At 31.6% G+C, this 15012-nt stretch overlaps 1 protein-coding gene across 2 annotated transcripts in view; it reads right to left on the bottom strand.

Annotated features, from left to right (window-relative positions):
- Positions 1-15012, bottom strand: part of LOC129803884 (protein bric-a-brac 1-like) — a 372561-nt gene that overhangs the window by 15132 nt on the left and 342417 nt on the right. For both annotated transcript variants that reach the window (XM_055850754.1, XM_055850752.1), the window contains one exon: positions 488-903. In XM_055850754.1, coding sequence (XP_055706729.1) covers positions 488-903 — 416 coding nt within the window. The remainder of the gene's footprint in view (positions 1-487; positions 904-15012) is intronic.

A 15012-nucleotide genomic window follows, 5' to 3' on the forward strand; every position in this document is an offset into this window, starting at 1 on the left:
GTGTTTTTCATTGGAAAACATGGTCGATCGATGAAAAATTCGATGGTGAAAAGGTACACTTTTAATTATTCTGAGAAATTAACAAATCAAAATTTGTGAATATGAATGGATTTTCGCTTTATTTGGAGCAAAATTAGCTAAATAATGAAACTGTGGTATAGAAAATATATTAATATAATGATTTAGTGCCGTATTTATCGTGAAAACAATGACGTTTCCTTTTGCAGTAGCGAAAAAGTTCCATTTAGAGCAGGTTTTGAATTAGCTTAGTTTACCCTAGTTAGCTGAATCAATAAATGTCTAGCAAATGATGCGGAAAAATAAAAATTTTAGCTGTCTGAAACTGCTAGAGTGGTCAATTTTCTGTGAAAGTCATTAAGAAGAATATTAATTTCCAGTATCGAATCGTATTTATCAGTCAACTCCGATCGCATAATCATGAATCTAACTAAAAGAATTGTCGAAAATCGCAAATAAAATCACTCACCGAATGTCGTCCGTATCCCATTGGTATTGATTCGTCCTTCAGTTCTTTTGCGTCGCGAAAGACAACAGTCTTGATGACCCCGCGAATGTGATCATCTGGCCAGATGCCCAACAAGATGCGCTGTGGACGGCCCCGGCCCTTGGGACGCAGATCGGTGCCCCCATCGATTGAGGGCCCGAGCATATTGTGGACACGATTTGCGTAGAGGACGAACGTGGGATAGGGGATGTCGTACTTGCGAGCGGCCTGCGATAGGGACAGACCCTCCTTCAGAACACTAAAAATAGCCTCTGCCATGGTCTCGGGACGCCAGGACTTGAGTGGTCCTCGTTCCCGGAATCTCAAATGGTGGATGATGTTCTGATTGGTGTTCCAGCACTTTTGCCACATCGACTGCAACTGATACTGGTAGCTATCTGCAAAGACATCGCGGGGACCAACAGAAAGAAAATACAATTAGTAACAGCGTTCAAAGAGATTATAACAAGAAAAAAAGAAGAAGAAAAAACCAAATGAAGAATCTGTGGAAATTTTGCGGAAGGGTTAAAGTGCAAATGGATTTTTTTTCTAAGTCGGCAAAAAATACCAGATAAAAAGTTTTTGCTTGCGTCAATTAAAATTTATCCATAAAATTTCATGAAAACAAATTTTAATTATTTGCAATTAGGTATACATGTTAATTAAATGTGTCTTTTTTTTCTCAGCTGACTCATATGTTGAGTAAATACGAAGGAGGAGTTTTATTAAATAAATTTGATTAATTTCCAACGTGTTGGTGCGCAAAGCAAATGCTTTTTGCCGTTACTTCAATTATTTGTAATTAAATAAGTAAATATTTTAATGTGCTTAGAAGTCATCGTCCAATGTCTCTCAACATCTTAAACTTGGACAGCTTTTTTTTCTTAATTTAATCTTTTTTTTTATTCAAATCCACTTGCACAGCAAATATTTTCCACAGCTGAAGGATGGACAGAGTTGATTGCCAAAAAATAAGGAACTTTTTTTGATAATGTCTCTTTTTTATTTCTACTTCAAATATATCCACATTTTTTTTGCATAATATAAATCTTTACAGGAATTTTTTATTTTGTTGTATATTTCATAAAATTACATATAGCTATACTTAGATTCTAAATATATTTTTTGATTGTCTCTATCAAAGTTGGAATGTTTTTATTTAGTTAATTAGTTAAAGTTGTAGAAATATAATTCTTGTGTATAAAATTTCAATCATTATCAACGTGAATTCACTTCATTGCAAACATTTATAACTTGACTTTTTGATTAACTTCAAGGCATTTGCTCATAATTATTTGAGAATTTAGGAATAATATCAATTAGCACATTTTTATCTCATATTTTTCAAATTCTATACTTCGTTTTTTTTCACACAACGTATGGAGTATTTATATAAAAATATAATTTGGTCCATTAATTTTTTTTAGGAAACTAAAGAAGATATGCTAAAAATTCACGCTTTTTTTTAAATTATACCCCACAAATCTGAGATAATTCTTTAAGTTTTATTTAGCCTTGTAAAGCTGATTCGTATTCTTCGTTAAAGATTTTTAATTCATAATGTCAAATTTCATTTTAGTCTTTATGGCTCCGGCACACCTTTTAGATCAGGAAAATTTCATGAAATCGAAATTCACATTGTTTTCCATCTTAAATTGTTCGCATAAGTCTATCCTATTCTTTCACACTCTTCTTCTTCTTTTGAACATCACATCAAATTTAATTTAGTTCAGTCCAATTTTGAGACCGAAAGAGTGGAACAGACTTATGCAAATCTTTTGAGAAAGAAAGAGATTCGAATTTCGACTTTATGAAATTTTCCTGATCTAAAAGGTGTGCCGGAGCCATTAAAATTCCAACAAACTTCAAAATGTTAGAGTCTTCCCTCAATTTTGAAATATATTTTTGAGGTTAAGATGTCTTCAAAGTTCCCCTTAAACGGCTGTTTTATATTAACCCAAAATATTTTAAACCTTAAATTGTCAATATTAAACTCTTTCGCATAAGGGCATAATCACATTGCCAATAAAATGCTCGCCGTAGCCTCACCGTATTTCGTTAATTTACGCATTTTCATTGCAATTCTTACGCAAATAATACTCGGTGACATTAGGTGAAAATAATATAAGAAAATTGAAGAATTAAAACGAAAATTCGATAAATGGTGAGCAAAAAAACTGGACGAGAAATTAATGATACAGTTTTTTAGCTAACCGTTTATCGCATTTTCATTTTATTTCTTCAATTTTCATATATTATTTTCACCTACTCTGAAAAAAATATTTTGTCAAATTAACAAAACAAGTTTGTAAAAAGGATGCTCATCCATACAGAATGTGGAAAAGTTTTGTAAAATCGGCGGCCAACTGGATCTTGTTAAAAGTTTGTCAAAGGGGTGTATTTCCATATAAGATGCAAAAAAAAAAGTTTTGTCAAATTGGTAAATAACATCCTTTTGACAAAATTTCGTAATGTGTAAATTAACGAAATACGGTGAACATTTTACTGTCAATGTAATTCTGCCCTAAAACGCAATTAGCCTGTCAACACAATCGTAATAGAAATGTTAAACTTCTGTCGGTTTTTTTTGTTAATTTTATATTTAGTTGTAAAGGCCAGTTCAAGCCTATAAATCGCTATAAATGTTGGAAAATTTGAGATAGATTTATAGAATTTGATATACCATTACATAAACTCTCTGATATCCGGATCATTGTGGTGAAAATGTCAAGATAATTGACATTGGGGTTTATTGATTTTTTTCCATCATTTGACAGCTATACTATCCGGATATCGTGGATCCGGATATCAAAGAGATTGAATGTAGAGCAGATAACTTTAATATTTAATAAATTGTAATACAAAATATTTAAGCTTCTAACATTTCAAAATTGAGGGACTCCTTCATTAACCTTCCTTTGACTTATGTTTTCAATGATTTTGTAAAAAGCTTTTAGGCAGTGAAAACAAACTTTAAGTTGAACTTCTAAAATATGAAACGTCACCTTTGCGGCATCCAGAATGGATATCTTGAATTCTAAAACTGATTATTTAATAAAAAAATATTTGATGTTTTTCTTTATCTCAGAATTGTGAGGATAATGGATTTATTTATAGAATGCATTAAAATAGAATTTTACTCTTTCAGAATTGAATGTTAAATGACAGCAAATGACAACTATCATGATAAAATTAACCATGTTTATTTCTTGTAATAAGAATAATTTAACCCTGGTATCTCACTTTTCTTTTTAATAAAATAAATTAAACGAAAAACAATTTTTATAAAATTTATTTAGAAAATATCCTGTAAGTCGAATCATAATGTTAAAAAATTAAAAAGATTGAATTTATTGAGCAGTAAGTAAGAGAATTCTATAATTTTTGTGGCATTATCACACGTGAATTCGAAACATATACCTGAAAGCGAATACTGTAACGCTCTGGCAATGCCATGGGATAAATTGAGTTCGAATCTTAGCAGACCTTTTTCTAAAATGCGATTCTGCAGCCGTGACATTGCCATGTGGTATTGTCAGAAGTCACATATTTGAGATTTCTGGCAATTCAAATGAAAATGAATTTTGTTAAACAAATCAACCAAGACGTACTGTATTTTCATGAAATCATTAAGTCAAGGGATTTCATTAAAAAATTATTGAATTGCATTTTCGAATTCATATGATATGACAAAAATGCTTGAATGGCATTGTCAGGTTTCGAACTCACGCGTGACAATGCCACGAAAATTACAGAATTTTCCCGCTGACAACACCAATCGAACTTTTTTCTCATATTATGTTTATTCGAAAAAGCAATTAATTGATTTTTTGTTAATAAAACCTCTGTATTTAGTGATATTTTGAAAATTTACTGGTTGATTTGTTCAACAAAATTCATTTTCAATTGATTTGCCAGAAATTTCAAATATGTGACATCTGACAATGCCACATGGCAATGTCACGATTACAGAATCACTTTTTCCAAAAAGCTCTCCTGAAATTCAAACTCAATTTGTCATATGACATTGCTAGAGTGCTACAGAATTCTCTTGCAGATTACATAAATTGATATTCTAAGTTTCAAGTTTATGCAATCTACCACATTTTACTATTAAATTGTGATCTCAATTTCACCTTTAAAAAATAAAGCTACAATTATTACTGTAAAATAAAATTCAAAAACAAACATGGTTTTATATTTATCTGGGTAGAAAATATTTTTATGTGTACATATTGTGAATTTGAAATCAATTAGTGTAAAGTTTCTTGGAAAAACAATAATTTTCAAGATAAATCTAATTTTGAAGCTTGATTTACATGTTAATAAATTAATCTTATAGGTTTTTTTATTTTCATCGTGCTTGATGACTAGCTTAAACTTGTAATGTTTTCAAAGCTGTCAAACTTTAGCCAATAAGTGATTAAATACACACAGGGAATATTTTAAGTATTGATAGAGGACTCTACAGTGATAGCTAGTGGATTTCAAGTCATCACACAGAGGAAACACTTCCTCAATCTTGTCCAGAGCTTTCGGTCCTGGATATGAACCTTCTTCATTAAAACATAGTTTAGTGGTCCACTAAAGAAGGTAAATATCCAGGACCGAAAGCTCTGGGAACGATTGAAGAAGTGTTTTTCTGTATGAGATGACTTGAAATTCACTGGCCATTACCGGAGAGTCCCCTATCTATACGTATCACGCCAATCCCATAAAATATTTGTGTTCCATCGCGATATTTAATTAACTATAGTACTTCAATGGTGTAAACTGTTAGAAAATGGGACGAAACTAAGAGCAATTATGAGATTAATCAATTAGAACAATTTATTAGAAACACTGGAGAAATAATGTTCGTACTTTAGAAATTGTTCCTTATACCTCTGGCAAACTTTTAGTTCGGTATAATTTCATGAAATCAAAATTCGTGTCTCTTTCTCTCTCAAAAGATGTACATAGGTCTATCCTACATTTTCGGTCTCAAAATTAGATTGAACTAAACTGAATTTCTTATGATGTTTAAAAGAAGAAGAAGAGTGCGTAAGAGTGGGATAGACATATTCAATTCGATTTAAATATATATTTCGCCTCAAATCTTGCTTAGTTGCGTCTGCCGCCGACTTACCACTACCGATCTCATCAGGTAAACGGAAGAAACCCTGAATCATAGATCGTATATGCCAGAAAATGTTGTATGTATACAATAAAATTGATTTACGAACATTTTTAAATAATGGATTAATAGAGTTTCCAATATCTCGTGGCGTCGGAATGTGCGGAATATGCAAAGCTATTAAATAAGAAAGGGATGCAGATTTCGATTACATGAAATTTTACTAATCTTAAAGGTCTACAAGAGCCATTACAGATTAATAGATGATTTTAATATGTTATCTTACACATGTCTTAGCGGTTACTGCATTTAAATTCTTTACATTAAACGATTAAACAGTTGGTTGCACACAGAAAAATGAAAAATTCTTAAACAGAAACACCCAGGAATTTAATTTCAAATCCCATCGAATGAATGCCAATGCCCTAATTCTAAATCCTTGATCATTTAGTTTTAGTTTCAATTTGCAAATCTGTAGACATTTTTCATTTTCCAGCTAATGCTGAACTTAAGTTCCCGATCTCTTAACTTGAAAGAGCTAAGGATTCTAGCCCATTTCTTTCGCTCAGAGCTTCTAAAGTTAAACGCCTCGGGGATTCACGTCAAATTTAAGTTCCCAGGATCTTATATATTCTTAAATTTAGAGTCAAAATTTTTCTGTGTGTGGGGAATGCATAAATGTATTCATGCATAGTGCAACTATCTAGAAAAAAGCATTTGTCACCTAAACTTCAAATCAGGATAGAGCATCAAGAAAAATATTATCAAAATCGAAGAAATGTCAAACGATGTCTAATAAACTCTGAATAAGGTTTCGCGAGGCGAAAAAAATACAATATATTTTCCCTACCTATATTGGAATATATAGGAAAACCCCTTATATTCCACGTCATTGAAGAACTGAACTTTAGATATCAATTGTGAAGGAATAAATTATCCAAATACGCCTAGTTTGAATGTAATATAGCATGCTCGATAGTCCATAAATGGTTAAATATTTGAATCCATACTAACGTATTCTCTAATAAAGTAGAGCATTGAATGCTTTCAAGCTCTAGCCAATCAGATAATGCAATGAATCTACGATATTTTATGGGAATTAATATTTATTTAATGAGAATAATGCTTAAATGATGGACAGAATGGAAGTATAAAACTCTAAGTAATCAGACAGCACGATGGAACTGAAACATTTAATAGCATTAAATATTTAAATTCGTGTGATTATTTTTAAAAATAAATCTAAGAAATTCAAAAATTAAATTTTTTTGAGACATAAAAAAATGTTGTAGAAGAATAAAATGAAAAATCATAAGTTCAGAAAAAGTTTTTAACATCGAAAAAAAAATGTATTTCTTCAGGATTCTTTACTCTAAAAGTTTAAGATTTTCATTCAGGAAATTTATTTTCTTAATTCTGGAAGAAATACTCTTGGATGGGAAATTATTGTACTGGACAGACTTACGGCTTAACATAATTACAATCAAAATATGGACTGAGCCGTCTCTCGGCTTAAGCAGTAAGTCTGTCTAGGGCATTAGTCAAGACAAAAATTTTCTTTAATTTAACCTGATTTCTACTGAATGCTAAGGACGTCGAAAGAAGGTTGAATATATCTGTTACATGGGCAAATCACGCAAACCATTAAAATTCTATTTTAATGCATTTTCATCCTAATAAGAAAATTCCGAAAAAAATTAGAATTTTATTTTCAAATCAAACTGTTTCCCCTTTCGAAACAAAAAAAAGCAAACTTTGGCCCAGCTTTCACCTCAAAAACTTACACAAGAACTGCAAGAATGGTTAAAAGTATTTGTAAAATAAAGAATAAAAGAAGAAAAAAATAAAACTCGAAAAATAAAATCTTATGAGCTATTTAGGCACTTTTCATCGGTATTTCCATCATAGTGAAGTGAAACAATGGAGTACTTCTTGCAGAAAGCCCACCACCACCTAAAACCGGACTTTCCGGCAAACTGAAAGGTGTGGTCTGTCTTGAGCTTCTGCACAAATTGCAAGATACTAGCTAGTGACTTCTTTGTGCGTCGATTGTAGGGCGACACGGATACATCGCAACAGAATTCCAGTACAGCATTCTCCTCTGAGGCATCCAGACCAGCCTCCTCGAGCACCTGCATCCGATTGGATTTGCCCAGGATGTTATCGTACAGGGTACCCTTAGGAATGTTGTAGCGTACAGAAGCCTGAGTGAAACGCATTTTCTGCGTCACCACAGCACTTATGGCATCCTTGAGTTGCTGCTGAGTCCACATGGGTGTTTTCAACTTTAGAAGATTTGGGTAATCTGTCGATGAGTCGAAAGACAAGTGGCACCGAGGCACGAAAGAAAAGGTCACAAAATATTTTGCAATAACAAAAAAATAACAAATGTTTGGGGGAAGAGGGGACAAAATCATTAGCATTAAATTAAAAGATTAATATTAATTAACATTAGCAATAATGAAGATCATCTCTGAAAAAGAAATATTTTTATTGAGTTAAATGACCATTCACACGCTATCACAGACATTCTACAGAACATTTTTGCTTATTATCATTTTGCTCTCCCTGAAGCTTTTATGAATATCTCCGTGATAAAGGATCAATTAAGAGTAAAAACTGATACTTTGACTATTTAAACTTCAATAGCATATAATTCTCTAAATAAATAATTATTATTTTGCTGTACAGAAAAGTCAGCAATACTGATAAATTATGCGACTTTTAAATTAAATTAATTATTAATGTAAATAAATCGATTGTATAATATATAAATTCATAGAGAACTATGAATTGAATATAATTTATCGCATTATTTTACTTCCATTCGCAAATTTCATTGTTTTCTTTTAAAGTGGAAAATTCTATTGCATACTAAAAGTTTATGGATCATTAGAAATTATCATATATAGCGCAAGCTGGCGCTAAAATCTGTAATACGCACACACAGAAAAATTAAATAGCTCTGTTCAATAATAACTTTTTGGAAAAAACAAAGCCACTCCTAAACCAAGCCAAACTTTTTCAAAAATCGACTAGAAGTCTTAAGTTCGAGTTCACATATTCACCGCTCTAGCGCTGGCTTTTCTTATCTTTACGAATTTTTGGCATTTTTTGACACTTCAATTGTCAACAACGTATGTAATCGTTTGCTGCCAAAATCAAAAAATAGATTATAATTTCAATAAAATAAATAAATTCTCTTTTATATAACTTCAAATTGGTACAGTATTTTTTGCACCACCCACTGATGAAGGCTTGGAAACCGAGCCGAAAGCTCTGGTGAAAGTTGATGTGTATCCCTGAGTGGCTATCTTCTAATTCCGATTTTTTTAAAATAATATTTAGCTACTAAGTAATAAATGGAATGGTACTAATGGATATTGTCAGGGTTAATTATACTACGTCACTCATTTTTTAGGTTTACAGATTCAAAATCATTCCGTACCTATTTCAAAATTACCTTAAAACCGGTAAAACCTCAATGAAATTGCGTAGTAGTGTTGAAATTGAATTATGGATACGAATTTTATATCGGCTCATAACGTGTTTCAATTTATTCAGGATTCAAGGGCCCTTCAAATGAAACCAAATCTGTTTTAGTCTGTTTAGAAATATGTTATCAAGAGTCTTATAATATTATATTATATAGTCGACCAGGGTTCGAGGACTCTTAGTGCCGAAGGTTCATGGGGACTGCCTCTATCGGTCACTTTTTGTGATGGGTCTTATTTTATTTAACTTACTTCCGTGTGACAGCCGTGTTTCATTTTTTGATTTGGTTAAATTTGAATTTTTTGGAAAGATATTGAAATTTTAAACCCGACTGCGTCGGTCATAATCGGTAATGAACCGGTTAAGTACCGATTTTTGAATAATTTTACATCCCCTTTTTAGTAATATTCCCTAAGAAAAATGTTTTTCGATTTTTCTCAAAATTGGCCCAAGCTTTTTCAATGATTTTCGGATATGTTTTGGATCTAGTCCAGATGAACATTTCGCCCAAACATACTTATGACCGGAAAATTCGCCATTTTGAATTATTGAAGGTCAAAGGTCAACTACTTTGGAAAGCCCATTTTTCTTTTTGCTTAAAATTTGATTTTTTAGAAAAGTATTGCAAATTAGAATCCGGCTGCATCGGTTTTCATGGGTAATGAATCGGTTAAGTACCGATTTTTTGATTTTCAAATACTTTTGTGATTGATTTATGAATCAATTTAATCTCTAGTAGATCAGTGATTCCAAAAGATTATGCAAAAAGCTAATTCACGTGAGTTCGAGCATTCCGCAAAGCTGGGACGCTTTGCCATCTCTTTTTTTCTATTTTGCATTCTTTTTCTATTTTCTTAACTTTTGTTGCTTTTGTTTTTTTCTTTTGATTTTTTTTTATTTATCTTGTCACAATTGTAAGAGGGATGACCCTATTTTTGTGAAAAATAAATATTATTATTATTATTATATTTTGAATTTAAAAAGAAAATAATGTTAGATGGAAAGCTTCTACGTATTTAACGTGTATGAACAAAATATTCATCTAGACAATCTTCACGACCATGTCACTATAAGATTAATATTAAGATTAATTCTTTCCGAACTGCAAGAATGCCAAAAAAGATAGGAAGTGTTTTATCTTGCCTCTCTCTTGTGTTTCGCTCAAAAACTGACCGAATAACAGTTGGAACGCATGGAAAATTGCTCGAATTGGTTGCAATACGATTCAGAAAGCAATTAATACGATTCAGAAAACGATTAATACGAAAAGTAATATCTTACTCATCATATTACTCCACTAAAGTGTACTCTTTCTAACACACGTGATATTTCATTTCAAATTTTGCATACTATATACCTCTCTCTCCAGCTTTTCTTAATATTAATATTAATTTTATATGTGACACTACGCTCAAAATATATCCGGTGTGTCTCTAATCGTTTATACTCCAGAGCTTACGAAGTTATAATAGATTAAAAAAAGAATAGACAAGATCATAAATCTAATTTGATTGATCAAATTACAATTTTTCTTATAAATTTGAACTTTATGAACTTTAATGTAAAATGCGATTATACATTTAAGCATTAGTTACAGAAATTTCAATACGATATTTTGTCAATTGATACAATTTCACAAGTCTCTAATTCTCCATAAATATAAATGTTATGTTTTTTAATATCACCTACAGCCAGTATCTACATCTCGATGGACAGTTGGTGGCTTTTGTATTTATTTATCTACGGGAGAGAGCTAATTGATTAGACTCACAGTGCATTTGAATGATTCTCTCTCTCACCCCGAGAATTCTCAAGCTTCTGATGGCTATTTATTTATATTAATGGATATTTATTTAAATATTTAGTTATTATAGCTCTATTCAGACCATACCACCACATAGTATTTTCTTTTCATTCTTCAGCCCGCAAATAAATTAACTCGGTGTGTGCTGGTCAACAATAAAGAATTATGAGCAAAGAGTTCTAAAGGGAGAAATAATTTTTCTTACAAGATGATGGAAAAAAAAGAGACACATTGATGGAGAAAAACAAGAGAAATATAAATAAGAGAGTCAACAGGAGACGATGAAGAAATATTTCATAAGTCAATATTTCGAAGGGAGGGCTCTTGGGAGTAAAAATTAAAAGAAAAAAAGAAAACTGATCAACGAGACAAACTAATCACAAAACATACTCATTGTCCATGTCCATATACCATCATCTTTCAGTTGAATGTAATGCAACTAACAAAAAAAAGTCGTAAGATGTATAATAAGTAATAAATTAAAAGCCCGTTTTTCAGTTCTTTCCATCGTATACATATTTTTCTCTCACTCCCAATATTTACATTTTCAATCAAAGACAGTTACTATTGAATCTCAAACAATTCATTTTGGGTGATTGACTGGTTAAAATTTTCCCGAAATGTGTGCGGAGATTTTCTCCACATTCAAAAAATTATTAAACATAACATCAATGGATAGGGTAACGGCATGACTTATGGTCAGTACTGTGCATACTTATGGTCATTTACTAAAAATAATAAAATTCTATCATACAATAATTTTTAAAACTAATAATTTTGAAATTTCGTATACGGACTTCAGATCTAAGGCTTAGCCATATGGCTTAACATCTTTAAGTTCTTAAAGTTATTTGACTCTGAAAAGCCAAAAAATTGATTGTTATTTGGGATTTTTAGCCCTTCCAGATTAGGGCTAAACCTTTAGTCTGAAGACCGCTTATAAGAAAAAAAAACATAAAACAGTAAAAATATAATTCTATCGGTAAAAAACTACTCCATCTGTTCTGAAAAAAGTAGTACATTTTTTCATGCAAAATGTATTAGCAAACGTACAGGTTTTTACGGAATGGAAGGAGTATTTTTTGTCAGTCAATTTTTTACTGTTCATTTTGTACAGCGTCTTTTTAACACTTTAAAACCCAAAGTGGCATTTTACTCCAATTTTAAGTTTAGATCTTCATAGCAAGAATTCTATTTAAAGAATTAATTAAAGAGAAATTAATTTGCTTTCTATTTGTAGAAAAAAAATATTGATAGCCTGTCTATATTTTAAAGGAGTGGCAAAGTGTCCTAGGCTTTGTGAAATGCTCGAACTCGTGGCTTAGATGCTATATCGCAAAAGTACTTTCGCATCATTTACCATTTAACGGTTCTCAACCGATTTGAATCGATTTATAAATCATTCAAAAGATCCTCCAAAATTGTTTTAAAAGTAAACAGAATTGATTTTCGGATAAAAATTAGTTATCGGCTATAGGGGAAACTGGGGCACCACCAAGCACGGGGTAGCACCAAACACTGCAATTTTTTAATAGGATATTCAACTTCAGAGGACAAGAATTATAGAAATTTTTAGGCATTATAGGGATGCTTGTCCACTGAAGAAATGGTCGAGATAGTCCAAATAGTTTAGAAATAAAAATTAGTGTTTGGTGCTACCCCGTGTTTTGGTGGTGCCCCAGTTTCCCCAAAACTGGTTAGTTACCAGTCCAGAACCGATTGGAACCGGGTCAGTTTTATGAGAAATTCCAAGACCTTTCCAACGACCCTAAACATGACCCCACTTGTTTGATAAATGCGCTCTCCAGTGTCTTTCAAACCTTTTAAATTTTTAGGCGGGAATCTCCTTACAATGGGCACTTGGACTTCAACTCTGGACAACAATATGCGGACTGTCCAACACGAACTCAACAAGGAAGGAGGAAACAAACCTCCGAAACGTCGTAGGGAGATTAAAGGAGAGAAAAGCTTAAAGGTCAATCCGTATTTCAATTTTTCCAAAAAAAACTTATATTTAAAAAAAAATGGTTCAATTGGTTTAGTGTATAACTTTTCGCGACGGGGTTATAAAAACACATGTTCGATAGGGAACACTTGTTGGTAATTTCGTAAATATATTGAAATTTATTTAATGTAAGGGGAGATGGGGATATACTGGGAGTTCTATTACCAAATAAATTCTTGGGACTGAACAAAAGTGGCACAGAAAAATTGCATAACCACAGGGGATATCTTTGTACTAAGTTATGAAAACACTGTGATGTATGCAAAACATTTTCGGCGTCAATTTTTCAGCCTATTCTATGCGTCAAGGATCATAAGGAATGCACTTCAAATTTACCGCGTCAAAAGTAGTTGCATACATTTAGGGACAATTCGAAAATTATTTTATAAATAAGCTCCAAATAGCAGGAAAATCTTATCATGTTCCCTTAATCCGTTTTCACTTAAGCCGGAACTCCCTGTATTGAGTTCGTTGCTAGATTGGAAATGCTATTTCTTGCGTTTTCTAAAGAAAGCTGGATATTACAATATATAATTTAGAGAAGTGAGACAGAAAAAACAATTTAGAATCTAGAATAAACTATGGCTAGGCTCAACTTCCTTTAAAAAATTGCGAAAAAATAGTATTTTCAATGTAGCCCGAGCTCAATGTAGTCCAACCTTCCCCTATTCAATAAAATGCAAGTAATATTTCGATTTTTAATACCCAAGCAGCAATTTTTTCTTAAAATAGTCTTGTAGAATACCCTAAGTAATGCACTATAAAACCAAAAATCTATTTATTTACTTATAACTCTCTTGCTTCCATCACTGAGATTACTATAAGTAAAGTGTCGCACTTTTAAGGATCTTAAGAGCTGCTCTAGGAATTGCAACAGAAAATTTCACTTTAAGTCTTTTAAAAGTGCACTAAAAGACTTGTCTAATACTTGGTTCTATAAGGCAGCTATTATATCCCAAGTGGTACAAAATAATGTGGCAATAACTCTTGATTTAAGTTTTTAACGTGCCGATAGATGTTCCTTCGACCTTTAAATTTCCAAAACTACTAACGGTAACACAGAAGATCAAAAATTATCCTGAATGACTTATGTGGCCACAAGTGGTGAATTTCGTATGGTCACAATAAATGATTTTTTAAACGTATCAAAAATAATGTTTAGCAGTAGCCTAAGCCCAAATTACATTTTAACATAATAAGAAATACTAAATCTGTAAACAGTTATATATCCTTAAAATATGGCCATAAGTCATGTCTCCACTCTATCACACAAATCTCCCAAATAGATCTACAAATAATAAGGTGGAAGGAGAAGAATAAGGAGAAAAAAACTATAGTAATAATGAATGTAACTGTTAACACTTTCTATCAATACTTTGGACTGCAAGAAGAAAAGTCCATATGGAAGGTGAAAAAAAAATTAAAGACATGCGTGTACAGACAAATATTGCGCCAAATTTTACATTCATTCCTTGATTCATTCCAAACATTTATTAATATTCTCCATGGCAATAATTGTAAGTGGTATTGCGTTATAACATTTTACCGATGTTAGGTATTATATTCTTGTAATTCATAAGACCCAATTTGAGATCAACTTTCTAGTATTTTTCAATCATTAGAATTTAATTAGATATAATTTCATATTAATATATGCAGCATTGTTCAAACCCTTGCATTGCCAACACAGCACAAATAAAAAAACATTACACTGTAGCATTTTAGAGAGACAAGAAAGAAAAAAAATCCACTGAATATTTTTTTCGCATCTCCTCAAACTACATAATATTATTTTAATACAAAATTTCAATCTCATGTCTGTCTACAATATAACCATTTAATAGTCCAAAGTAATTAAAGTTGTTACAACATCTGAATTGTTCATTTCAGATGCATATCTTTCGACATAATATTAAAATTTTAAATATTCTACACATATATAGGGATTATTGTAAAATGAGACAGCCAGCTAAAGATTGTCTTTATTTTGAAGTGTTTGTCTGCTGAGCAACAACATCAATATAAAAAAGGCATTTTGTGGTGCACTGTAGCATTAATTTTCTTCTACGAAGATGAAAAACTCCATG

Source organism: Phlebotomus papatasi, chromosome 2 (assembly GCF_024763615.1).
Source record: "Phlebotomus papatasi isolate M1 chromosome 2, Ppap_2.1, whole genome shotgun sequence".
NCBI classification, from domain to species: Eukaryota; Metazoa; Arthropoda; class Insecta; order Diptera; family Psychodidae; genus Phlebotomus; species Phlebotomus papatasi.